This window comes from Pithys albifrons, chromosome 7, assembly GCF_047495875.1.
Source record: "Pithys albifrons albifrons isolate INPA30051 chromosome 7, PitAlb_v1, whole genome shotgun sequence".
NCBI lineage: Eukaryota > Metazoa > Chordata > Aves > Passeriformes > Thamnophilidae > Pithys > Pithys albifrons.
This window is the reverse complement of record NC_092464.1, coordinates 20,601,836-20,628,516: the sequence shown is the minus strand read 5'-3', so window position 1 is coordinate 20,628,516 and position 26,681 is coordinate 20,601,836. Positions and strand designations below refer to the sequence as shown.

Below are 26,681 nucleotides of genomic sequence, written 5' to 3'. Positions count from 1 at the left end.
GGCAACAGGGTGGGCCCAGAGCCCGGGGAGCACCCGAGATTATTGGGCAAAACGTGGCTGAGAGCGCTATTTTTTTTTATTTTTTTTTATGTTTTCCCTCTCATAAAGCTGAAATGAGTGGATTAAAATAACAGCTTTTGCACTTCCACTCTTCCTGCATCTAAGTGCCTGCGGGTTCCCTCTGACGGGAGCAGGGTTCGTGCTGGCCCTCCTGACCTTCCCCACGATGCTGCCGAGTGAGAAAACCCGGGTACCCACGCAAGGGCTCACTGTGCAGGAACCCGCAGTGCAGCACCGAGAGCGAGTCCAGCTGTTCTTACACGCCTTAATATACACGAGAGAACTGGGAGCCCCGAAACCCACAACCCTTCTCAACGGCAGGAGGACAGGGGGACGGGAAGATTTCCCTGCAACGCGGGGCTCCGCGGCACAGGCCCCACAGGTGGGGCGCCCCCTCCTCCCCGCCGTGCCCGACGCCAGCGCCAGCCCCGCCCCCGTCCCTGCCCCTGCCCCTGCCCGGGCAGTCGCACCGCCCACCCCGGTGACGCCACCGTGACGCGCGCGCCGCGCCGGCGCGAGGGCGGCACCGAGTGGCCGTTGGCCGGGGCGGGGCCGCGCGGCCGCCCCACCCTGCTGCCCGCCCATCGCCGCTGTCCCGGGGCTGCTCCCGGAGGGACCCGGCGGAGCTGCTGCCGCCGCCGACGCCACCACCGCCACCTCCACCAGCACCGCCGCCACCTCCACCGCCGCCACCGCCACCGCCGCCACCACCGCCACCGCCACCGCCGCCACCTGGCTGAGCCCGGGGTGCTCAGGGCGCTCACCGGGCAGCGGGGGCCAGGCATGGGCCTGATCTTCGCCAAGCTGTGGAGCCTCTTCGGTAGCCAAGGTGGGCGCGCGGACCCGGGCCGGCTGCGGGCCAGGGCACGGGCGGCGAGGGCCGCGGGCAGCCGGGGGGGCTCGGGGTAGGCTCCGCTCGCCAGTCTTCCCCTGGGGCCCGCCCAGCCAAAAGTTGGGCTTTTCTTTGTGCAGCGCCGTGAGCGCTGGTCCCGCAGCGCCTCGTGATCGGGGTCGCTTTGTTTCAGTTCCCGAGATGGTCCCTCCGCCCCGGCCGCGTTAAACGTCCGTGTGCCCCGGGCAGCCCCTCGGGCGCTACGTCGCCGGGATTGCACCGCGGGCAGCGCTCCGGCCTCTCGGACGGGGTTTTTTCACCGCTGTCGCGGCTGAAGCTTGGGTGAACGATTACGATCTTGTCTTTGCAGACCCTCCTTTTTTATGTCGGGATCTGCTATGAAAATCACATTATTTTGGTCTTTAGTTTAAAGGGAAAAAAACCCATCAAACGTTTTGGGGCGTTCATGGTAAAGATCTGTTTGTGTTTTGGCAAATATGCTAGTTAAATACAGCTAGCGACCCAAGAAAATCACTTCTCCAGCCAAGAATAAAAAGGTCGTAAGGGGATAGGATCACTTTCCATGCTCTCCTCAGGTTCACACAGGTCCACAGTCATGGCTCATGTTCTAGTCCAGAGCTCAGAACTTGTGGCTGCCACCACCTTTACCTCAGATGGTTATCATAAAAATAGAAAATCAGGGTTTATCTGTTAATTTATTTGTTTTAAAGAATTTTGTTTGCTTAGCTTTCTTTGTTAGAAAATAAAGTCAAGGAATTTGTCACTTGTATCACTTTCCTTGAAGATCTGAGCTTGGAGCAGGCAAACTAATGTTAATAGTTTTCTCATCAAGTTTTGACATGCACATTTCATTTCCAGTTTAAAGTTACTAAAAATACAGATAAACTTTTTTGCTGTGCTCTGTTGCAAGTTTTTGGAGGCATATACACCTGGTGTCCCTTTAATACAGTCTTGTCACTGTGTTTGCACATAACCCATTCTAATTCCATGAATAGCAGAACATAGCCTAAGTGTCTGTACACACTGACATCTGTGTATCATGGGATGGGATTGGGAGGGATCCTAATCCAAGATCATTTATCTTTCTCCTGTATAGACTATCCTACCATATCATTCCTTAAGTCTTCTAACGGTCTTCTAAATTTGTTTCTGTTGATTCCTCATTTTTCTGAACTGTCAAATCTATTTGGTAAGATTGCAGGTTTCCCCTATTCTCCAGAAAAAATATTAAGTACTGTTTTGGTTTTCATTGAGTAATGCAATTTGCAGCTCCTTTCTTTCCATGAAGAACTCAAAATACTCCAAAGAGATCTATATGCAAAGAACTGTTCAGGAGATAGCTGGTGGCTTTCAGTATTGGTCTATATTATGGTACCTCAGTATGTCAATATTTATCTTCAGGAAAACACATTGTCTTTGATATTGCATATTATTTCCTGGAAGAAAAGTTATTCTTCATTGTGGTGGTTTGACCCTGGTTGGGTGCCAGATGCCCACCATCTTTATTGCTCCCCTCCTCAGCTGGATGGAGGAGAGAAAATACAACAAAAGGCTTCTGGGTCAGGATAAGGATAAGGAGAGATCACTCACCAGTCACCATCATGGGCAAAACAGACTCAGCTTGTGAAATTAATTTATTACCAATCAAATCAGAATTGGGTAATGAGAAATAAAACCCAATCTGAATACCTTATCTCTGTCCCTCCTTTTTTTCCCAGGACTGACTTAATTTCCAGTTTTCTGCCCCTTCTCTGCAGCAGCAATAGGGAATGAGGGCTGAGGTCAGTTCATCACATAGTGTCTCTGCCACTCCTTCCTCCTCAAAGGGAGGACTCCTTCCCCTGCTTCAGTGTGGGGTGTCTCCCATGGGAGACAGTTCTCCACAGGCTTCCCACAGTCTACAGTTCTTCACTATCTGCTCCAGAATGGGTCTCTTCCATGAGGTGCAGTCCTTTAGGAACAGGCTGCTCCAGCGTCCATCCCCCACAGGGTCACAGGTACTGACAGCAAACCTGTTTCTTCTGGACTCTTCTCTCCTTGAGTCCATAGGTATTGCAAGGAGCCTTACCCAACACAGGCATTCCATGGGGTCACAGCCTTCTTTGGGCATCCACCTGCTCTGACATGGGGACCTCCACATGCCGTGGGTGGGTATCTGCTCGCTTATGATCCTCCATGGGCTGCAGTGGCACAGCTGCCCTCAGCACGGTCTTCCCCACAGGCTGCAGGGGGATCTCTGCTCTGGCACCTGCAGCACCTCCTCCCCCTTACTCTGCACTGACCCTGATGTCCCCTGAGTTCTCACTCCTTTTTTTCTCTGGCCACAATTGGATCAGTGCAATAACTTTTTCCCCATCTTAGATATGTTATCCCAGAGGCATTCCTCCTCTTGCTTGGCCTTGGAGCTGACTGACATTGGCTCCTATAGACAGGAGAAGCTTCCAGTAGCTTCTCACAGAAAACACCCCTGTAGTCCTCCCTGCTATCAAAACCTCACCTTACAAACCCAATACATTCATGTATTTAAAATGTTAAGGAAAATTTGTCTCCCGGTTAAGACAGATGAGATGATACAGTGAAATATTTACTCTTTGGCTTTTATCCCAGTGAGAAGCTTCTGGGGTGTGTTCTGATCCTTCGTTGTTGCTGGAGTTACTTTTGGATTGCTTTTTATTGATTTGGTTCATTGTTTTTCCTTCTTGTGGTGACCATAGAAAAGAAAGTGAGTTTCTTTTCATGGCCAAAATTGAAATTCCATTCTAGAAATCTTGCTTCAAACAAAAATTTCTAATGGGAAATTATGCTCTAATTACACAACGTATTTTTCTCTAAATAATACCATTGCTAATAATGAAGGATAGTAATTTATGAGTTGATTTTGGTTGATCTTCTAATTAAATCAAATCTAGACAATTCCTTGGAGAATTCATAGTCCTGTGAAGCTGCTTGTTGAGCAGACTAGCACAGTAGATTAGACATTGACCTTTACTGTATAGCGGAGTATTCTAAAGATGCAAAGAGACTCCAGTGTGGGAGGAGCACAGTTGCAGTTCATCATGGCTAGTGTGAGTTGTGCAGATAGTCTGCAGCACCTGATACTGGCAAACTGAAAGATAAAACAAAGCAAAGATTTGGCAAGATTTGGCTTCCATCAGGTAGAGCATGGGGAAGACGTGTAAGTGCTAGAGGATACAGAACAGGGAATCATTGGCAATTCATTTGAGTATTAATTATGCACTGCAGTTTTGCCTTACATAAATGTGAATAATAGCTGAGCTGAAGATGACAAATCCAAAAGGTACTTGATCAATGATGTCTGGACAAATTTAAATACCTCCTGGTGACCTAAAGCTGTCAACTTGCCAGAAGAAAGTACATGTGTAGCTTTCTGAAAAAATACACATCTTAGTCAAATATCTTAAGATAAGCCCCCTGCATTTTTGTGCCTTAGGGTTTAGTGCAGTCACAGCAACAACGTGATATGCATAAAGTTGAGTTCATTCATAGTGACTTCTGCCTGGCAGGAAAACCTTGTAATGAAGGTACCTTAGATCCTACTAAAGCATTGAATGTCTTCTTATTAATTTACACTTCTTTACTACTTTTGCAATTTGATTCTCTTTCCTTCCTTTCCAATGGTAGGAGTAAGATACTACAAGCAAGGTCAAGAGACTGGACCTAATGTGTCTCTAAAGAGGTTCTGTGCTAAGTATCTGTTGACTAGTGTAGGTACTGACCTATTCCCACAGCATTTATTGCTTGTATTCAGCTGTTTTAGCCCTATGTCTTGGCTATCATCTGACTGTTCTTACGTGGGAGTTGAATGTGTCCTGTTTCAACTTGCTGTACATGCAGCAGAAGTTGGTCCAGTTGGTTGAGCCTGTTTTGATTGGGGTTACTTCATTTTGTCAAACCAAAGTGGCTCATGGTAAGACAATGCAACTATTAAAATAATGTTATGTGGTCAGTGCACAATCTGCTCTTCCAAATCTGGTGTGTGGGATTATGAAACAAGAAAAGCTGCAGTACAAGGCAGTTAAGGAAACTGGGTGTTGCCTGTGCAGATCCAGAAGTCAATGACTAATGAAAAGAGAGGAAGGTTAACAGTCTCTGCCTTGAGCAGAGTCTGTCAAGGATATCTATTTATCTCTATAGGTACATTTGGAAGGGTTAATTTCCAGACCGAGTTTGGCAGTAGCCTTTTAAACAGTGGCTGGTTTTGTTTGGATGGTGGTGGCATATTTAATATGGCTCTAATTCTGTTTTCAGGTCTTTGGGCCTTTTCAGTAGAGGTTAAAGCCTGAAGGAGGGAGTTCTATAAGCATTTCTGTGTCCTTCAGCTCTTAATATATATTGTATCATAGTCAAGTAGTAATTCAGTGATATAAATTGAAATAGAGATATTTCTACTCGTAGGAGAAACAATTGGCTCTAAACCAGACTTTTTTCTAGGTGACTTTCTAATGGCTTCCTGATTCTTTTGTCCTTATTCTTGACATTGACAAAAAACATTGCCTCAAGTATTGTTTTCGTTTAAAATACCATGCCCCACAGCCATTTAATTATTAAGTGACATAAGATTGAACTTACTATAGAAATAACTTACTTTTCAAAGTTTAAAGAAAAAAATCACTTCTGAAGTGACCTGCTGAAGCGATGATGCCATACTCAGTGGCACAGTCTTCTAAGCAACACGTAGTAATTTGAATAATTGGAGCAACCAAGTTACTACCTGTCTTAACACATGGCTGAGTAAAACTTGTGTGATGTAATCCATCAATATTATCAAGGTTGCTTGTAATGAATCTATAAGGAAAAAGCTGGAAGTGAATGTCAGCAACCCCGATAAAGGTAACTGACAGTTGTCAACACCTTATTTTTTCATGTGTGTCTGATAGAGTTCATTAAGAAGCTCACAAGTCTGTTTTTTAATTATTTTTAGAATCATTGTTGTTCAGAGTCTTCCAAGTTGCTCTGAATAATTGCTACCATTCTAAAATTTGCTTTAAGGAAAATAATGGCAAGCTGCAATTCAAGGCAGTTGGATTGGAACTCCACAGTTTACTTCACTTAGGTTTGCTGACAGTACCCAGACTGTACAGTAAGGTTGGAAGAGACCATTATTTGTAAAACCAAATGAATTTTGGTTCCACTGACTACTAAATGCTATTGACGGTTTCTCTAAGGTAGTTTTTAGTGTGCAGACTGTGTATTTGTATCGAAAACCCCCTGACCTTTAGAAATACTCTATTTTTCCTGCCTCCACTTCAGCAAACATCTATCTGCATTCCATCTTCAACTTTGAAGCCTCCAAGATTGTTACTGCTTGGAACTAGATGTGTTTGTTTTGTCTGGAAAGTATTGGTACCCTTTCCAATATCCGTTTCTTCTTTCAAATATGTTGGAAGAGCCTCATCATTAAAGTATTTAGAATTTTTTCATTTTATTTTTAATTTTTGCAAAACAGAGGAGAGGGGAAAGTTGTGGGAATTGAATCTTCAGTTTGGGGCCCTTTTACAACAGAGAAATATAGATGAGTAAGTGAAGAAAAGAGCATATTATGTCTTTCTTTTAACATCTGCAAGAAGAAGATGATTCTCACTGTCCTGTGGTTTCGTAATAAACTGCTAGAAGTTTTTTTAACAATACTACTTTTTTTTTTTTTTTTTAGTTTTTGACAGTGTGCTAGGAATGGTTGATATAACAGAAGTTTTTGGATTCTTTTAAAGAGTAGTCTAATACTGTCTTTTTTTCCCTCTACATATGCCTACTTTTTCTACATTCCTCCCCACCCCTCTTCCTACCTTATTAATAAAGACTCTTCTCTTCTGCTCTGTCAACTTTGTTATGGATTTTCTTCTTCTTTTGCCAAGAACATGGTGAACTGGGAAGATATTCATGAATACAACCCAAACTGAGTTTGAATACCAGCCAGTGAAAGGGAGAAACTTGGGTTAGTCTGTAAGTACAGAACACAAATAAATCACTGCCTCTGGTTTACCCCATAACTGTCCATTCTTCTAAATGTAGCATCGATCTATAGTTGCTCTTGTAAACAAGTACTTGTCTTGCTAAAATTCTGTTCTCTCTTAGTTTGGCAGTTTTTAAGTTCACATGATTTTCCTCTAATGCACATCTATGCGAGAATGTTCTGTATTTTAACCAGACTAGACAGAAATTCAACTTTTGAAGATGTTTTTAAGTGAAAAGTGTTCCATTCCTGTAGTTCTGGAAGCAACTGACATTAATAAAAGGTGGAAACTGCTATTTCTGAGATACCAATGCTTTCATCTTATTGTTTTCATCCTCATATCACCATTAGGGTTAGGGTTACTCTAATTAACACCTGTTAACTTGTGACTGTTTCTTGTTGTTTGTGCTTATTCAGTTACTGTATGAAATACCATTTGACTATGGAGTAACACAGATAAGCTGTACCTTTTTTTCCAGTTAATGTTGAGCTATTCGGACTTCAGTGGCTTTCAAAAACAGTGGTATCAATGGAGATTTTTTTTTTTCCATAACTTTAAGTAGTGGAATTTAATTTCATCCAACAGTCCAATAATTCATACCTATGATGTTGTATTGCAACATGAAGATGAGAAAAAGCAATGTATTGTCTGACTGGAATTCCTTTTTTTTCCTTGAAAATAACACAAACTGAATGTTGCAAAAGTAGAGTCATCTTCCAGGCAATAGTTGACAATGTCTAGTTTGAAACAATCAAAGAATATTTCTGTGTTTGAACTTTGAAAGGTCTTTAACCAAATTTGGAGAAGAGATGGATAGTCATGCTACAAGGCAGTTTTATCAGCATTGAAAGCAGAGAGGATTTCATAGTGTTTGTGTATTGGGAAAGATTATAAATTACTGAGGCTGCTGTTTATGGGTGGGCTAGAAGTACTACTGGATTTAAGTCAAGGAAAAGTTCTTTCCTTAGAATATGTTGATGTGATGCAATACCAGGGGAACTGACACAAGAAGATTTATTTCAGCATTTGTTATGACAGAATTGCATAGCAAATCTTCTAAAATTCCCAAACAAGAGAATGTTTCATTTCAGTCACTTTCTGTATGAAAAGACCAAGGTTACTATATATAAATAGATTTTAAACCAAAACAAAACCTAGAAAACAAAATACTTAAATTCTTCCTTAACCACCCACTTTTGGACGAAACCTCGCCAATTTGATATTTATGATAGAACTTCAGATTTTCTAGTAACTTACTATAAATCTTGTAGATCAGTTGTGGTATTTTACAGGAAATCTTCAAGCTGTGAATCTTGTTTTGCTCTAGAGTACGTGTACTATAATTGTAAATATTTTCCAAAGTGGGTTTGTTCACAGACTTTTTATGTAAGTTTTACTTCTAGTATCGATTTCCAAATTTTCTGCTTTCAAGTGATTTGTTTTTTTGTAAGTAAGTGGATTGGTATCTTCTGACTTCACACATATAGCAAAAGAACCACCTTTCTAATTGGTTGTACTGCAGGATTTTAAATTCTAAGAAGGATTAGTTACAGCGAAGCATATAAATTCTGAAGGGCTTTTTGTTTCTTAGTTTGTTTTCTGTTTTGTTTCCCTTGTACCTGGAAAAAAATAACTTTGCATCAATTGAAAGATCACTATTCTATAAGCTGGACTTCCCAGCAGCTTGAGGGAGGTGATCATTCCTTTCTGCTCAGCACTGGTGAGGCCTAACCTGGAGTTGTGTGCCCAGTTCTGGGCTCCTTGCTGCAAGAGAGACATGGACATAGGGGAGAGAGTCCAGTGATGGGCCACAAGGATGATTAAGGGACTGAACATCTCACATATGAGAAAAAATGCCAAGAGGACAGAGCCCGACCTGTCTCAGTGGTGCCCATTGACAGGACCAGGCAGTGGGCACAAACTGAAACGCAGGAGGTTCCCTCTGAATGTCAGGAAACATGGAGCACTGGCACAGGTTGTGCAGGGGCAGTGTGGAGTTGCCATCCTTGGATACATTCAAAACCCATCTGGCCATGGTCCTAGGCCATTGGCTCTAGGTGGCCCTGGTTGAGCGAGGGGGTTGAATCAGGTGACCTGCAGAAGTGTCTTTAAGCCTTGACCATTCTGTTACTCTGTGACTTGTCAGTTTAGAAGTTGCAGAGTTGGCATTTGCAGTCTATTGAAAATGCAGCTTCCTCTTAGATTTTACTCTATGAGTGATGGTGGTCCTTTAACAAGGGCTTATTACTGAGCCTTGAACATGAGGCTAATATTTTTTGCAGTCTTTGGATATTTGGTGATTTTCTTAAGATGATACGCTGCTGTGAGTTACATTTTTTCATTATACTTTTCTTTCTAAAACTAAATTTATTTTTATAAAGTAACCATTCCTTTATGAAGATCTCCACTGCTGACTTTTCCTGAGACTGTAGTCTCAAGAGAAGATGAGGCTTTGTGCTTTTGTTTGGCTTTTTTTTCTGTCCTGAAGTCACCACTATTCTATGTAAGCTATTGAAATAAGACAGACAAGCATTTGCTTCAATAAGGAGAAGTGATTAACCAGAGTTACGATTGTTGCTGTTTCCAGTGATTTATTTTTGTCTTTTTTCTTTGTATATGCAGAGCACAAAGTAATCATAGTGGGACTTGATAATGCTGGAAAGACTACTATTCTTTACCAGTTGTAAGTATACAAACTACTTTGTTTTCCTGTTTGCATTTTAGCATTTGTCACTGTTTAATCATTGAAAATTCAGCTTTGTAACATGGTGAAATCTCTAGGATTCTAGATCAGAGTTTGTCCATTAATGTTATTAGTTGTTCTAAACAGAGTAATATTTAAAGGGTAAGAGAAGAAACTGCCATGCTTTAAAACTGATCTGTAAATTGAATAACAAAATTATACATACAAGCACACAGTGAAGTGCAAATTCTTTGCCATTAAGCGTGTCTCAATTTCTAAGCATAGAAATAATCCTATTGCCAGTAACTGCAGAGAAGAAAGTGATTTTTAAATTAATGGAAATTCTAGCCACTCTGCAAAAATCCATAAATGTTTCCAAATGTTTCCCAATTCCTTTGTTTAAAATTTGTGATGGAGAATTCCTTAAAATAATATTTCATCTTGCCCAAGTTCTACCTTAAGGGTTTCCAATAGCATCATTGCACCCAGATCTTGCCAGCTTTACAAGAATATCCATGATAAATTCAAGAATTATGGCGGGACCATAATTACTATTCTAACTGTAGAAAAGGAGGATGTAGCGAAATTACTATCCATATATTTGGATACAAAAGCAACAGAGTATGTTTTACAAAAACACTTTTTTCTCATAAGCATATTTGAGAAAGTTTCAAGGTAGAACTGAGAAATTTTCAACTATGTAACCAAACAGTCCTTTGGTATTTGTTGTAATATTGAGTTACTGAGTAGAGTGCTCTGATAAATCTGTATTCTAATTTCTATTTTGCACAGTTCAGTGTTCACTATTTGGGATCTTTAGAATAGCAGTTTCTTCTTTAAGACAAATGCATTTTAAGTATCTGTTAATGTCTTTAAAAAGAGAATCCTCCGGAAATCCTTATCCATTTGTTATGTCTTTTATGTGCTTATTTTTATTGTGTGTGTCTTTAAGCATGTCTACAGTCTCTGCTATCTATAAAAGTTCAAATGTATAGCTTTTTTAAAATATGCCTGGGTTTTAATATTTTTTATCAATTACACATATTTACTTTTTCTACTGCAAATTTATTAAAACTGAGCTGTAACAAGCTATGTGGATTTTACTGATTGGTCCTTGGTGTGATATTGTGTCCTTTAGCTTAATGAATGAGGTGGTTCATACTTCTCCAACCATAGGAAGCAATGTAGAAGAAATAGTGGTGAAAAACACTCATTTCTTAATGTGGGATATTGGAGGACAAGAATCATTACGGTCATCATGGAATACCTATTATTCAAACACAGAGGTATGAGAAGCTGCTTTGAAATCTACAAATTGAATAAGTTTGTTAGAAATTATATTAATTTATTAGGAATATTGGTAGATTTTTAATGAAGATTGCAGCTGTATTGCTTTTTAAATCTTATTGAGGAAGAAAAAACCCAAGTGTGAGGTATCTCTGATACACAGCCAATTTTCTGGTAATATTTAAAATATTTTTCCTTTATACAGTAATGGTGTTTGATCTATGGTTCAACTGTGAAGTTAGACTTTTTCCTCAGCAATAAACAATATGTATATACATTTCAAATCAGATTTTTTGTGTGTTTTTTTAAAGTAAATTAAATTTTTGCACTATCATTTGCAAATTTCATGAGGATTTGCAATGGTCAACCTGACTTCTAGGCTGAAATGCTTTTGAGATAATGATAATTAAGGATGAAGAATTAAACTTTCTCTAGGCTCAGTATTTGAAAAGCTCATCAGTTTGTGGGTTCTGTCCAAGGATAAAGTCTTAGCTGTGCTGTACTCATGAGGTGCTGGCAAAGCTGCCATTGCTGGAAAGGTTGGAGTAGAATTCAGGGTCAGTTGTTTTTTGAGGGTTTGTTTTTTGTGCCAGCCTTTTTGATACCAAAAGGTTTTCAATACAAAATGCACATATAATCTCTGAGGACTCATTGTGAGACACCTACGTAGATGTAAACTATTTTAGACTTAATTTCTTAAAATTTCTACTAAAAGCAGAGATCTCTTGTAGATACGGCCTATTACGTAAAATGACACTTTCTGTCCTGTGCTCCTCTTGGAGGAAGGTGAGATTAACAATCCATCCTAAATCTGCTGAAAGCCTAGTGATGACATCTCAATATTCATCTCTTGTATTTCAAACGAAATTTTAATTTTATCTGGAAAAGTGCAGTTACATCTAAGACACATTGGGGTGAAGACACTTCTGCCAGCATTATCTGGACTACAGAGCAATAAGTTCTTGGCATTTGTCCCTTGAGTATCTTTGATTTTGGAATTTGGAGACATGCATGTATTACTTCTTTTTCTGATACTTTGAGGGTATTCTTCATCATATTCTGGCTATTAAGTGTCTGAAATGCCTTTTAATACTTGGAAAGAAGAACTTTACTTAGAAGCTTTGTCTGCTGGAAACAGTTGAAAAAGAGATCTGTTTAGTATGCCAATCATAGCCTCCCTGATATGAATAATTCCTTTACTGTTCCTCCTCATCTGCTAGGCATCTCAAAGTCACAGCAGCATTAAATTGCCTTAGTTTTTTCATACTTTGTGGTCATTTTTAATGGCTAATGAATCTATTTAATTTTATAAGGCAGAGTGATTTGGAGCATATGCTGGAGAATTACAGCAGTGATTTCTAATTCTCCTTTTTTGTTGCTGTCTCTTTTCTCTCTTTCCTTGTATGCAAAACGTAGCAATCTACACAAAATTTTGGAGCACCGTAAAAGTTCCACAAATAAGCTTTTTAGTGCATATCTGCCCTAATTAGTTTCAACTTAATATGGCTAATTCTGCAATTCTGTTTGAAGTGTCAGATCATATTCTTACAGAGAAGATGTTGAGACAGGCTTAAAGATACAAATATGGGAGCAAAGGAAAGCAGAGGGAGCTTTCATGGTTAAGTTACTGGGTTTGTGGGTGAACAGAGTTACAGTAAAAGAGAAAAGGGATGGAAAAGTGTTGTCATCTAGGCAGAGAAGTTATGGAGTCTCTCAGATGAATGTAATCTTCCTAGTTTCCTTTCCAGTGTAGTATATGTTCCCTGTATTTTATTGTTATTATAGTATCTGCATAATTTTCATCACAATGTGCTTGGTCTCCCTACTCATTGTCCCCCCATGATGCTCTTAGCACTGCTCAGACCACACTCTGGGCTGGGCAACTTTTTAAGTGTTGATCAGTTGTTACAGTTTGTGTACAAATACTACTGTGTAATGCTTCTGAGCATTTACTTGAGTGTTACCTACTACATAGTGCTGTGCCTTTTTCCTCTGTAGTGCAAGGCTATAAAATAGAAGGTACAAAACAAGGAGCAGAAAGAGACAGTAATTTTCATACCAGTGACAATTGCTTCCTGTGGGAGATTTGATGGGCCAGACCTAGCAGTATCTCAGGATCCACAATGGCATGGCCATAAGAATAATGTGCCTGGCAGTAGCAGTAAGGGTAAAATCACTGCTATAGTCACCTCCAACAGCTTAGGTGGAAGGGTTCTAAGTTGTGAGAGGCCAACTGCACTGGTCCTATGTAAAAGTAAAATGTGGAACAACATAATGCTAAGCCCTACAGGTACATAGCTTTCTGACATCTGATGTACTACTTGAAATAATCTTTCTCAAGCCTTTTAAGATGATGCTGAACTGTAAATAAAATATGCTTCTTTAAAAATATATAATTTCAATTTCAGTTTTATGGTTTCCTGAGTGTGCAACTAGTAGTGGACAGTAGCAGCTGTTTTCATTCATGACATGCGTAGCACATTTACCACCATTTACATTTTAAGTGTAATCCACTATCTGAAGGTGCTTTTTGGTACCTCTGTCGCTATTTTGATTATGATGTGTGGCCTGAAAATCCATTAAGAAGATTTAGCCACAGTACGTGAAAGTAGATCTTAATAATAGTGCTGAAATGTGCAAACATGACAGTGTTAGATTTTTTTTTTTGGCTGTAATCTTCATGTATGATTCCCGCACCTCTAGCAAAAGACTTACAATAAAGCTATTTTCTATGTTCTAGTGTCCTCTTAAAGTGTATGGCTCTTCTAGAGGATGACTTGTAGTAGTGATCTCTTGAAAATGTGCTTTATGTATTTTATACTTTGTACTTACATACTATACCATTGGGTTTTTTCCCTAGTTCATCATTCTGGTTGTTGACAGCATTGATAGAGAGCGACTTTCTATTACAAAGGAAGAACTTTATAGAATGCTGGCTCATGAGGTATGGTGGGGAGTTGGGATAATAGTTTTGTTGAGAGCAGGCAAATAACATTACATGCTTCCTATGTTAACAAAAATTATACTGTCCCCCCCAAAATTCAGAGAATAAACGTGTATGCATATTGATCTGATTGTCAAACCACATAAATTATAAATAAGCAGAAAAAATATTATGAATTACTCTCTAATAGGGCTTGCTTGGTTGCAAACAAATCAGTCTTTACTTTACAAATGCTGAACTTGTAAAATATCTTATGCTTCAGAGTACTGTAACCAGGTATTATTGTCCTCCACCACTGTCTCATTTCAGTTAAATGGTTAAAATTTCAAGAAACTTTTTTTTTTTTTGTTTATATTTTAGAGAAGTGGAATTGGCTACTTTTTCTTGTTTGTTTTGATTTTGTTCCTTAAAATTAAGGAGCATATGTAATACTATGGATAAATTAATTTCAGTTCATTTTCCTTATGAATTATTTTCTTTGTACTATTATTAGTATTATATGTTGTATTGAGGGCTGTTCAACATTGGGTCAACTCCCTGAAACATACTAAATGAACATGTACGTTGGATTAGCTAAGGTACATTGAAACCTTCTGTGATCACTCTTGAGCGAAATCACAGTTTTTTTAAATATAAATGTTCTCGTTTTTTAAAGGAAAGGATTTAGTAAGTAATTCTGTTGAGTTAATTTCTCTGAGAGACTTGCTTTGTTTCAAATAAGTGAGTTTTTGCTTTACAGTTCTATATTATTGTAGTTCGGGACTGGTAGTAAGGAACAACTACTAAAAACATAGAAAGATGACCTCCTGGGTTTCCAGTCTTAAACTTTTATGAAATTGTGATCTACCATCTCCTGAAAACAGTCAGTAGGCTTAGACTGGACTACTTGTAGGAGTGAATTTTCAGCTTCTGATCATAAAACTTCTTTGTTGTTTTTTTCTTTCCTCTTGATGGAGAAATAGTCTCAAAATGCACTATACATTGAAATGTAATGAACACCTCTAGTTGCAGTGGTCAGCTTCCGGAGTGTTGCATTCGTTTCCCCTTCTGCCTCAGTTCTTGCCTCAGTGCTGTTTGGAATCCTGAATTCCACATTGAAACAGAGCAACTTTTTACTAGGTACTGAAGCTACTGCAGCATTGTTACAACTCCCTTTTTGGAATACTGAGATTAAACTGACAAGAATTCAGACAGCTTTTTTAATTAATTAGTGTTTTAATCACTACTGAACTTGTTTAATGAAGTTGAAAGCAATTTCAAGGGAGTGATATGTAGGAGACTTTTCCATTTGAATGTTGTAGAGATTGGAATGTGTGTAATAGTTCTGCTGGCTGGCTGGATTGGAGCATTATGAAATATATTTTAAGAAGACTTCTGTTAGTTATATATGAATATGTGGTCAACACCAAAAGGATGGTCATATAATATGTTACAGTTTGATTCTCTGTGGTGAAGAACTGAGTGAACTAATTTCTTCAGTCTTAATGTAATGAATTTTTAGTGCAGTGTGTCAGTTAAAAAACTCCACAGTCCTGTGTAATTGTAGATTAGCTCAAATACAGTTCTTTTAAAAAATTAACACAATAGCATTTTAGTTTTTTATAATAATACAGTTCTTTTTAAAAATTAACACAGTAGCATTTTAGTTTTTTACAGTAACTATTTTGAGTACTCTAAATCCCTTCCAGGATTTACGGAAGGCTGCAGTTCTCATCTTTGCCAACAAGCAGGACATGAAAGGCTGCATGACGGCTGCCGAGATATCCACGTACCTCACCCTCAGCTCCATAAAGGATCACCCGTGGCACATTCAGTCCTGTTGTGCTTTGACAGGAGAAGGGTAAATGCTTACTGCTTGGTGTAGTTTGTGCTAAATGAGAATACTCATTTAGAATCCTATTGATGCCAGTGTGGATTTTCTGAAAGAATGTATTTTCTTCTCTTTGCTGTCAGGAAGGGCATTTTGAAATTATTTTTTTTAACTTTGTGGGTTTTTTCATAGATCAAACTCCAAAATCATATGAAAGTCTTTCAGTTTACTGCTCAAAACTCAAAACAAAAGCCAAACAACACTCCTTGACCCAAATAGTTTGCTGTTGGCATAACTGTCTACTCTCTGTGCACTACTCTCTTATTCTGTGTGTCTTTTTGTATTTTAAGAAATAAGCTACTCTTTTCTTCCTTTACATTCTAATCTAAAGGAAGTATTTAAGTTGGTGGGTTGGAGTGGGTTTTTTTGGTTGGTTGGGTTTTTTGATAAGCATTGAAACATAGTTTTGATGAAAAGGTGCATAGATCAGTCATAAACCAAAATTGTTATCAATATTAAACCTATTATTTATATCTGGCATTATAGCTAATTTTGAAATTTGAATACCTTATGCCAGCAATTACTGAAATAGAAAGGTGAACTTGCCTTAGATCCTTTGTGTCTAAAGATCAAAGAACATTTTTGTGTGCCTTTTAACAAGTTGGATAATGTCTTGCTTGCATGGTGTGAAATGTGCGAACTTCTCATCTTGATTTCTAAAGCACACTTACAATGTGTAGTAGAGGAATTCTTTAGCTGTGTTTTACAACCTTTGCAGTAATGGAGTCTTGTGACATCAAAATAGTGAATCCAACTGAGTATCTGGGAAGTGAGAGCATCTTCTTCACTTTCTAGCATGAAGTATTTTCTAATGTAACGGAGATATCATTAAGAGATAATGGTGGCATTAACTTCTTACGGTGAGATGTGTTAATGAGAACAAACTGGGTTTTTTAATTGAGTCTTTGGATTGTATTGTTTCATTCTAAGAGTTAAATCTGCTTTTCTCTATCAGTTTTGCTAGAGTCACTTTTGAATACTCAGTTTATGTACTAAGTAAGATCATCAACCAAGTTGACATTCGCAGAAAAGTAGTAATTAATAAACACAAACTTCAGTTTAGAAACAGTGGCCATCCTAGGCTGCTTCTTTCTTATTTAAAGAAAAAAGGTGAATATTTTGAATACTTTAAGCTATGACAGTAGCGAGACCAACTTACAAAAAAAATCCCAGAGTTAGATCTCTGAGCTGACTTGTCTTGGAAAGATGTGACAGGAGTTTGAGGAGATGAGCCCTACCCCATTCTTGGATAGGTAAGTCAATATTTACTTTTCAAAGGGTGAAGCTCAGGGGGCACAGACTAGATAACTAGATCCCTAGAAAGGGAAAGCCTGTGTTCTATGATGGAAAACTTTTAAATGGAGATGCAAATTGAGTGAGTGAGCAGATTAGATCCCCTGCAGTTTGAATATTAGATAGAAACATACGTCTGATTTTGTAACGTGATCTTGGAATTCTTGCTATACTGAGTTTTATTGAAACAATTCAGTCTGGATAACCTGCCCTTTGTCTTTTAATATTAGTATGTAAAGGTCTAACTTTCATGTAAGCAGTCCTTCATAGGCAATCTGTAGAAAAATAAAAACTTACTTGGTTCCATGTGCATTTGAGTAAGCATTTAGGAATAGTGTCTTTTAGATTTACAAGGAGAAAAAAACTGAAATACTGCTAAGCTTCAGCAAATTAGAACGCATGATCATTTTCTTGTGGCTAAAGCCTATAGACTTAGTTTAAAACACTGCTTGCTTCGTTCAACTTTCAGTCCCATTTCCAGTTGATTTAATTTATTTTAAGCAGATGCTTTTATACATAAAACAACTGAAAAATACTTTCAAGATGTTGAGATAGAACTAGTACCAATATAACATCTCTTATCTTTCAGATTATGCCAAGGCTTGGAGTGGATGACATCCCGTATTGGAGTGAGATAGCTTTTTTTTTCATTCCTCCAAAAGAAGAGACTTCTATTTATCCTGTGAATGTGTACATTTTTCTGTACTTTTGGCTGCTAAGGCAGTGACCATGATATTAATTTATATCAGCCAACCGCTAAGCTGTGCTTGAATCAAGCGCAGTTGAACTGAAACACAAAAGTATTTTCTTAACTTTTTTTAATACACTAATCTTCAACTGGATGACATATGTGAATCTGGTTTTAGGCATTGAAACGCCTCTGAATATGTATTCTAACTTTTTCAATGATAGCCTTTTAAAATCTGTTTTGTCATTGTCAATATTTCATACTTCCTCTTTCTAAATAGTTTGTATAACTTGCTAACATAAATGGGCACAGTTTAGTTAATAATTAAAAGTAGTGGTTAGATTAACTTTACTCTGACATAGCTTTAACCTCTAAGACAACCATATCTCCAGCTGGTCTTCCCAGAACATCAGTAGTGTTCTAGCCAGCATGGGAATTAATAGTTATGAATGCAAATTTTTAAATCCTTATTGAGTTAGCTATATTTAATATTGTGGTGGCTTTTAACCTTGTATACAGTGGAACTTCTGCCTTAAAAAAAACCTGTTTCAGTCTCAGTATCTCTGGTATGTTGTTCTAGGATATGATTCTTTTACTAGAAAATACATTGCTATACAGTGGATAAAAATTTTGTTACTAAGTGCTGGTATAGTCATTTAGAACTTGAATACCTTTTTAAAAGGAAATCTCTCAATAATTAAATTTGGAATCACAGCAGCCAGTGTTATGTGTAAACTTGCTGTATTCTGATAAAGTTTTAAATTCTGTATACATGAGCCTTCCTCAAACCTTAGTGAGGGTGCTGTTTTCTAACTGAATGCAAAATCAAAAGGGAAACCAGATTTATAAACAAAACCATGGTGCTGTATCTGTAGACTTCAGAGTGAAGCTAATCTTGTCATTTATTTACCTACTATCACGTGTTTTCAGATTCTGTTGCAGAGAAATTATTTTGCCTTAATTTTTGTTTTTAGTCATATTTGCACAAACAGAGAGCTTTTGACAGTGTTTGAGTTAGATTCCTTCACCTGGAATTTGAAAAACAGATGGTGAAAAGTTGGACTAGTAACTCTTAATTCAATTTGAAGGGAATGGAGTTAGATCTATAAAGATAATCTAAAGATATGGAGTTAATTCAGAACATTAGGCATCAAAAAAACCTAACCACTAATTGCCCCAAAAAACCCTGTGAGGATAAAAACAATAGTGGATGCCCAACTGGTAGCCAAGTCCCAGCAGCAGTCAGGTACCTGACCTACATAAGTGCTTGGCAGGCGTTCCAAAACACCTTTCTGTACTTTTGCATGCCTGAAAGCCACATGCAGTCTGGTTACCAGAACCATTTTGCAAATTGACTGTAGGCCTTTAATACAAAATGTTTTTTATTAAATCTTGTTTTGATAATTCAAGCACACTGATTTTTCTTTAATAAAATTTTAAGCTTTGTAAATTTCAGTTTGCTTCCATTTTTATTTTAACAAATGTTGATGAAATCTAAAAGTATTGGCAATATATGTTGTCATAAACGTTAAAAAGATTTTGAATACATGTGGAAACAGTGATTGGTTGAATGAAGCTGTACATAATTGCTGGTTGGCAAAAGTCACGTTTGGGAGAAAGTCTATGTTCAATGTCAAGTCAAATGCTCAGAAAATAATTAAAATTAGTGAAAAGTGCATAAGAGAAGATGAATATGAGGCAAGGTTAAAATCTGATATTTAAGCTGCTTGATCTGATGTTCAACTGTTCTAACGTGTGAAAATAAGATTTTTTTGTTGTTTTTCTTAGAGAAGGAAATTATAAATGAAAAAATGATAGTATGAATGATGCTTCTTGTTTGATGACTAAATTTCAGTTGGCAATTTAGATTTTTTTTCAAGTTGATATGATTCAGAATGTAGTCCTGAATACTTACATAAAAGGCACTATCTGGATGTTAGCCCTTTGATTGTTTAAAAAAAATGTGCATGATTTTATATTTAACGCTTTCTAGCTAAAACCATTTGTAAATGTACTGTTTGATTACTAAATCTAGTCTCACCTGATTAGGAGGAAATTTTCAGATTTTAGACCTTAAAATATCAGAATAATGGAAGGTTTTTTCATTTCATAGCACTTAAAACTTTTGACTGCAGAATGAAACATTCTTAGCAATTGCTTTGATTTTGATGACCTAAGAACTTAATTTTCTACAACAGTTTTCCTTTAATAATACCAGTTTGTTCACAACACTGTTACTGTAATTTGTTTTGGATTTTTTTTTTTTTTTGTTAAAAAAGGCTTGGTGTGGAATTTGGGAGGGCATCTGTTTTAAATAACTTCAGAGCCTGTTAAACTAAGTAATTTGATTAAAACAACTGTTAGAGGTGTGCCTTAGAATGCTGCAAATGTCTTTGCCACTGCCAAATACTGCATTATGTTTGGTAATTTGAATTCAGTAAATATATTGTAAGTGGTTTTGCAATTTGAAAATATTCTACATTTAAGGTGCTGTTCACAAAGAACAATGTTAAACAGTTTAGGTTCTAGAAATTAAGATGTCTTATGCGGATTTATATTGTACTGCTGTAAACGTATTGGCATATGGCTTTTTATTTGTTTTTTTACTTTCTTGTGTAGGTGGTAAAGAGCTTCAGTATCCCCAAGCCAGCAATTCTTTCCAGCTGTTTACGCTCAGTGAATGCAGAAAGGGGAAGAGGACTTGGGCACAGCTGCTCAAAATATTTGTTGTCAAAATAAAATTGAGTTGTTCTGTTAAATTTGATGAATTTTTTCTTGTGCTCTTTGTGAGTGCTCTTTGGTGAAGAGATATCTCAGAAGGGTAACGTTGTCATTTTAATTTCATCTCCAGTCTGTTCACTGGGGCAGAATTGGGCCCTGCATCATGTGCAGCTGTAGCCAGATCACAAAACATCTTGGCTGGACACCTGCTTCCTTTCATCTCAGGAGAAGCTCCAGCTTGATCCTAAAGAGACTGCCACATTGTTTCAGCCATGGGAAGCATAGGTCTTTGTTTGTTTTAGAGAAGGGAATTTGTTTTAGTGCACTGTTCTCTTTCAAAGTAAGAACAAAACAAATCCAAACAAAAGAGTGGGAAAAAAACTTCTGTGGATTTTTGTCTGTGCATTTGATTATGCTTAGCATTTAGCTGAGTTTGCTCTTTTGTAGAGTCTGCCTTGTGAAAGTGTCCAGAAGGCAACAGAGAGGAGAGCAACTGAGAAACCTGGCCACAATGCCAACACTAGCAATAGCAACTTGCATCTTGGAGCAGCCTTTAACTTTCTCTAAAATTATCTTGATCTTTTGAGATTGAATGTTTCAGTATTTTGCTACTTAGTGGGTAGTGCGCTAGGAAGGTGCATGCGGTCTAAACAGTGTATGTGCCGACCATGCGTAAGAGACTGAGGCTTCACAGTAATGATGTACTGGAAATCAAGTTCTGAGTTTCTAAGCTAAATTTTCATAATACCAGCTGTGAAACAGTTAGGCCTTTTCTGACTTCCACACTTAGGACAGACAAACTCAATCCTTTTTCCCTTCTCTGTCAGCTGTTGACAGTGACATGCTGTTTTCTTGAGGAGTCCAGGAAAATCAAAATGCTTTTCTTGTGGCTTTGTATCTCAGAAGACATGGGTGTATGTGATAAAAGTGAGGCTTAAATTACCATCTCAAGATTTTTGCTGGTCATTTAACGAAATTTACTGTAGAAAATTTGAGGGTTATGCCAGAATTATAGGGTGGTTTCTTGGTAGGTGTCTTACTCTTCAATTAAGTTGATGTTTCTTTTGCTGGGTAGAGATGAGCATTTCATATAGAAAGTTATCCTGTATGTAACTGAAGATAGTCCTCTGCACACCAGTTTGTGTCCCCTAGATGGCAGGAAAGGATCGATTTAACAGTGCCAAAGCTGCTTTTACTTATGTACTTCAGCATCTGCATGAGAGGCTGTGCTCTGTTCACAGGTAGAAACAATGTTAATTTGGGGGAAACAGCAAAAGAGGTCTCCTCCTTGGCCCTGCTAAGGCTTTCTTTTTGACTTTGCAAAGACCAGTATCATCCTATTTACTCATGGAAGAATATTCAGTCTTCATCTGGGCAGCATGTGAACAGAATTGGAAATGATTTTCTGTAAAATACTTTGAAATATGCACAAGGGGAAAATGCAGTCTTATAGAAATGCAAGTGGGAAACTGTGATTCTTTATATTTCATGGTCTTATGTTTTGTGTATTTCTCTTTATGCAGTGTTGTAAAAATCTATTTACATTATTACTATTGGCAAGAGTATTGTCTAATAATTAGTACTTTATTTTTATGTCCACATTGAAAGTTACTGCAAGCCAATCTTCATTACATGTGGAATTGAATTGTATGGTCTCAAAGGGCTCATCCTCTGTATAGAACAAGCAAAGAAGTGGGACAAAATGTCACAGTGTCTCAGAAGGGAATTAAGTCTGCAAGACCATAATCTCAGGTCTTTTCTAAATATATTGTTTAATGCAGTGATGAGCAAGAACATCTTGAAACTCATTTTCTATCTGTTTTGGCAGTGCATCTTTTACAGCTAGTAGCAAAAGTTAACTTTTATGTACAAGTTGTATCGGAAAAATCTTTAGACATCTAGTGGAATGGATAGGAGCAGTCATGACACAGCTGTGCTCTGAGTCTAGGGTGAGATCCCATTCTGTTCCCAAAGCTGCTTGGATAGATGTACTAGCACAGAGTTGTGTCAAAACTATACACACGTCAAGATTTTAACATGCTTTCTTAAGAAAGCTGACCTGTAGATCCCCACCCCCTGACTGCGTGGGCACATCTTTTCTGTGGCTAGGCTGTCCAGCCCACAGGAGCTGTCTCCACAGCCCTGTGCAGAGGCTTTGGTGCTGTACAATGGCACACAATGCACTTGCTGCATCAACAAAGAATGAGGTGGATCTGTCTCCAAAGATGACTTTGGTCTCAGTGCACTGTTCTCCAGAAGTGGCTGTGATAACAAGTAAAGACACAGGAAACTGAAATGAAAGGTACAAAGATAAAATGTAGTGAAAGTATTGATTGAAATTTTCAGATCTAACCACTGACCTTTTGGAATTAAATTTATAAAAAGGTACTGTTGGTTGGGAAAATTTCTGCTGAGTTCTCTCAAGGAACCTCAGAAAACATGTTTCAAAAATAGTGCTGCTAAAACTGTTAGTGACTTAAGATCGTGTTAACTGGCTAATGTTGAAAATTTTTGACAGTTCTAAGAAAAATATGGCCTTTTCCCTACAAAACAAAGCTCTGGTTTCTGGTCCCTCATTTTTAAAGACTGTACTTTTAATACAGTGTTTTCACTGAATCATTTGAGTGCTTTTCATTTTTCCGTCAGCTTCTTCCACATCCCCTTTGAGGTCTTATCCCATATTGTAGACTACTTCACTAGTTTAGGCTTAGAGATTTGTTATTCTAATCTCGTGTTGAGAAAAGGACTCTTGGGTCAAGCTTGAAAGTTCAACAACAATCTATCTTCAACCACCACCAATACTCCAGTGTTGGGAATAACTTTGAATGCATTTTTTAGAAAGGGCCTTGTTACATATTCGGTGTAGATTTCAGCTGAGTACACTACAGTTAGAAGCTGAAGAAGCCAATTGAAAGATGAATGTTCAAACTTCTGGGAAATTATGAATGATTTTTTCAAAAGGTATAAATATAAATAAATTTATTCTATATGTAATAGAAGTTGATGCAGATACATGCTGTAGTCTCTCCACTGAGTATTTGAACAAGATTAGTATTGATCCTACAAAGGCTCAAACACTCAGTTATTAGATCTACTTTTCCCATCCAACAGTTGCTGTTGTATTCAGCACCTTTCAAGGATTAATACAAACTCTTAAAATATTTTCCCTTTCCTCTTTTATCAGTAAGTTGCAAGACGGCAGCTACTTGATAGAATCCATTTTCAGTTTAGTAGGAAATGTAATATACTTTTGTTCTGGAGGAAAATTGGGAAGTAATTACTGCAGAATTAAATCCTATTGCTTCTGTGAAAATAAATAATATAGGAAGTGTCTGGGGACTTGCAGTAGGACACATAATCCAACAGTACTCATTCTTCTTTATAGAACTATCTAATTAGAAGTTAATGAACAAAGTATTGAACTGCTTGCAATTCTATACAGTGATTATCTGCAAGTGTTGTAGAAAGTTTCTTTTGCTTCCTCTGAATCTTTTTTTGCTTTGTTTTTTAGCTGCAATGAAAGTGGAATCTTACATTAACATGAATTGTTTATGTCTGGATAGTAAGCAATTAAATTCAGTACCTTCTTAATTCAGTTGCTGTTTCATTCAATCTTCTGTGGAATCAAGAATTTCTTCTAGTCTATGTGTAGAATATATCTTTTTTCTTACTGAATGAAAAAAAGAAGGAAAAAGAAAATGTTGCCTGTTATGATTTTAAATAAAGAAGGGGCAAAAGTACTGTCATCTAAGGTCAAGCCGTTTTCGCTTCATGAATCTCTGTCTGCCTTGTGCTGTACTTCTTTTGGAAAGAAAAGAATTTCAGTTTTTTAATTGTGCTGAGCAAATACTAGACAAGGGCCCCATGCGTGTGCCATGGGCTTTACATTCCAACTGTTCTCTTTCATGTTCTATTGACGACTTGTCAGCTGGGATTTCTCAGCACTGAACACAAACTCCCTAAGATTCCTGGACAGAGACTGTTTCGGTGACAGCATCATAAACCATGGCACACTGCTGGGCTCTGTTTTGACTCTGCCTGCCGAGGTTTCTGGTGTAAGACAAAGATCCTCAGACTCTCCCAACCATTTATGAGGTATAAAGAAAATTTTAGATTAAAAGTTGTCCAGTACACTTATAATGTGGCAAGTAAAAATTAGTTACTGAATCTATAAATATCCTTTAATATACATACTAGTGAATTCAGGGTTATGGACAAAAATACTTGCAAGATTCATAAATATTTGATTGCTTTCAAACACAGAAGTCAGTGGCTTTGTTTTTAAAGCCTAGTACTAGAATCAGAGAGAATTTTAATATTGCTAAAATTATGCTAAAGTGCTATTGGAACTACAGGCAAGATATATCTAACTTGTGTATTAAATCCATTTCAAAGAAACAGCAATAAAACCCCTGAAGCAGGCATTGCCTGAAGGTAATTGACTGCATCAATGAGTTAAATGTTCCAAGGAAAAGAAAAGACTGTTTCTAGCTGACAAGGTCAATTATCCTCTCACTGTGTCCTCTTCAGGTGGTACTGGCATTCCAAACACATCCAAAAATTGTGAAATAATACTTTTGAGAGCAGAAAAACGTTTATTTTTAAATAAAATTCCTATTAACTATTTTTTAAAAAGCAGACATTGAAGAAAATTCCACAGGAGTAGTGTGCAGAAATAATACTGATCCTGTGGACTTCACTTTCAAGGAGTAGTTACATATCTATCATTGCTTCTGGTTGGGTAGAATCTTATAATGGAATTTATGTGGCTTGCTTGTTTAAAAAACCAATGACTGTAAAATGGTATTGTGATAAATGGAGTAGTTAAAGGTTTCTGTACCATGTTTGTATTTGGGCATCCCTATAAGCCCTATTTCTATCATGGATGCAATCCTGATGAAGTAAAATGTATGTGGGCCAAAACAGGCAGTGCTGAACCAAACAGGGAATTGGTAAAAGGTCAGCCCACTGGTTCAGAAACCAGTAGGCAGGGTTCTTCCTTGGTTTTGTTTCAGATGTTCAGGTTCAGCTGGTGAGTCCCACACATGAGAAAAGCTTCATCTGCTCTCTGTGCCTGAGGAACACGGAGTAGATGGGCTCTCTCAGGCCCTCTCTCCCTGAGGAACAGTCCAGCTGTTTTGGACTTGATGCCCCTCTTATGGGCTTCACAGTGAAGAAACACAGACCATGACACATCTTTTACTCTATTTGAGTCTTTTTTTACTCCCTTTGGTAATACTGTGTGTAGATTGTACCTTTTCCCTTGTCTTTAGTTTTCTGTTCATTTATTTCATAAACTTCTTTGGTTGGGAATAAAATCTTTATTTGAGTTTCATTTGTTTTTCTGCAGCTTTTCTCTGAAAAGCAACAATTACCATGTCCTGATAACACCAGATTGTTCACCTGTGTCCAATTTGACGTTAGCGTTCTGCTTTCTTTAAAATTGATAGCCCATTCACTTTTTACTGCAATGTTCATTCCTTCCAGTATGTTAATAATGCTGTTTCCAACCCTGCTCATGCTGTTTGTACTCTCCTAATGTTTGCTTGAAAAATCATGGAGTCTCTTTATTGTTTTATTTTTAAGTCATGTGCATATTATTGGTTTGTGAATCTGCCAGATAATTTAATGTTCTGTGCAGCTTTTTGTCTTAACCAGTGTTAGCCTCTGCAAGTCCTTCTTCTCACCTCTTTTGCTCTGGCATTTTGATATGTTTGCAGTGCTGTAGGTTGCTCTGTACATCAGAAACTTCATGTCTAGTTAAGTGACATTTGAATGGGAAATTTATTTTCCTTAAAGGTTCTGGGTCATTTTGTCCCACATCCAATTTTCTGGAATCATATTCTTTTTATATTAAGTTTAAAAACCATGTTTATCTTTTCAGTCTTTAGTTGGAGAATCCTTCTGCCTTCACTTACTCTTTACACTATTTAAAAGTGTGCTGAAACCACTTCAGAACTAGAAGCTTGCAGCAACAGTATCCTGTGGCTGTCTTCCTTTCTCTCTTGAACCCACTTCTAGTAGCCAGAAATGGAAGTGGTGCTTTAAACCTTCTTTGGTGTCCTTCACATTTCCAAAACATTTCAACTGTTAACAGATACTGTGCCTATTTTCTTAGTGTCATGTGCCCCATGATACCTTCTTCAGTAACTGTCCAAAAGGAGGTGCCTGCTTTGCTGGCTCTCTTATAAGGTGTCTGTGTAAGAGAGTGGAATGATGCTGGGGTGGAATGAGTAGGGGAAAAGAGAAATGAGTGGGGAAAGGAGAAAGGAAAAGGCCTCAGGGGTAGCAATGCCTTGAGTCTGCCCAG

General features: G+C 37.9%; 1 protein-coding gene across 3 annotated transcripts; it reads left to right on the top strand.

Moving 5' to 3' along the window:
* Nucleotides 1-622: 622 nt before the first annotated feature.
* ARL5B (ARF like GTPase 5B) lies at nt 623-25,706 on the top strand. 3 transcript variants are annotated; one of them, XM_071560209.1, is made up of 7 exons: nt 623-889; nt 9,508-9,568; nt 10,707-10,854; nt 13,716-13,799; nt 15,488-15,639; nt 17,552-17,591; nt 20,270-25,706. In XM_071560209.1, exons 1-7 carry the CDS (start codon nt 844-846, stop codon nt 20,387-20,389), a joined length of 651 nt encoding a protein of 216 aa, XP_071416310.1. In that variant the 5' UTR covers nt 623-843; the 3' UTR covers nt 20,390-25,706. The 3 variants fall into 3 exon arrangements, with proteins under 3 accessions (XP_071416310.1, XP_071416311.1, XP_071416313.1); XM_071560212.1 differs by lacking the exon at nt 623-889 and adding an exon at nt 6,807-6,874; XM_071560210.1 differs by lacking the exon at nt 13,716-13,799.
* Nucleotides 25,707-26,681: the final 975 nt, after the last annotated feature.

Coding starts and splice junctions, on each gene's coding strand:
- ARL5B (XM_071560209.1), top strand. CDS start 844: ATGGGCCTGATCTTCGCCAAGCTGTGGAGCCTCTTCGGTAGCCAAG. Junction 890..9,507: donor GAGCCTCTTCGGTAGCCAAG/GTGGGCGCGCGG, acceptor TTGTATATGCAG/AGCACAAAGTAATCATAGTG. Junction 10,855..13,715: donor CCTATTATTCAAACACAGAG/GTATGAGAAGCT, acceptor TTTTTTCCCTAG/TTCATCATTCTGGTTGTTGA.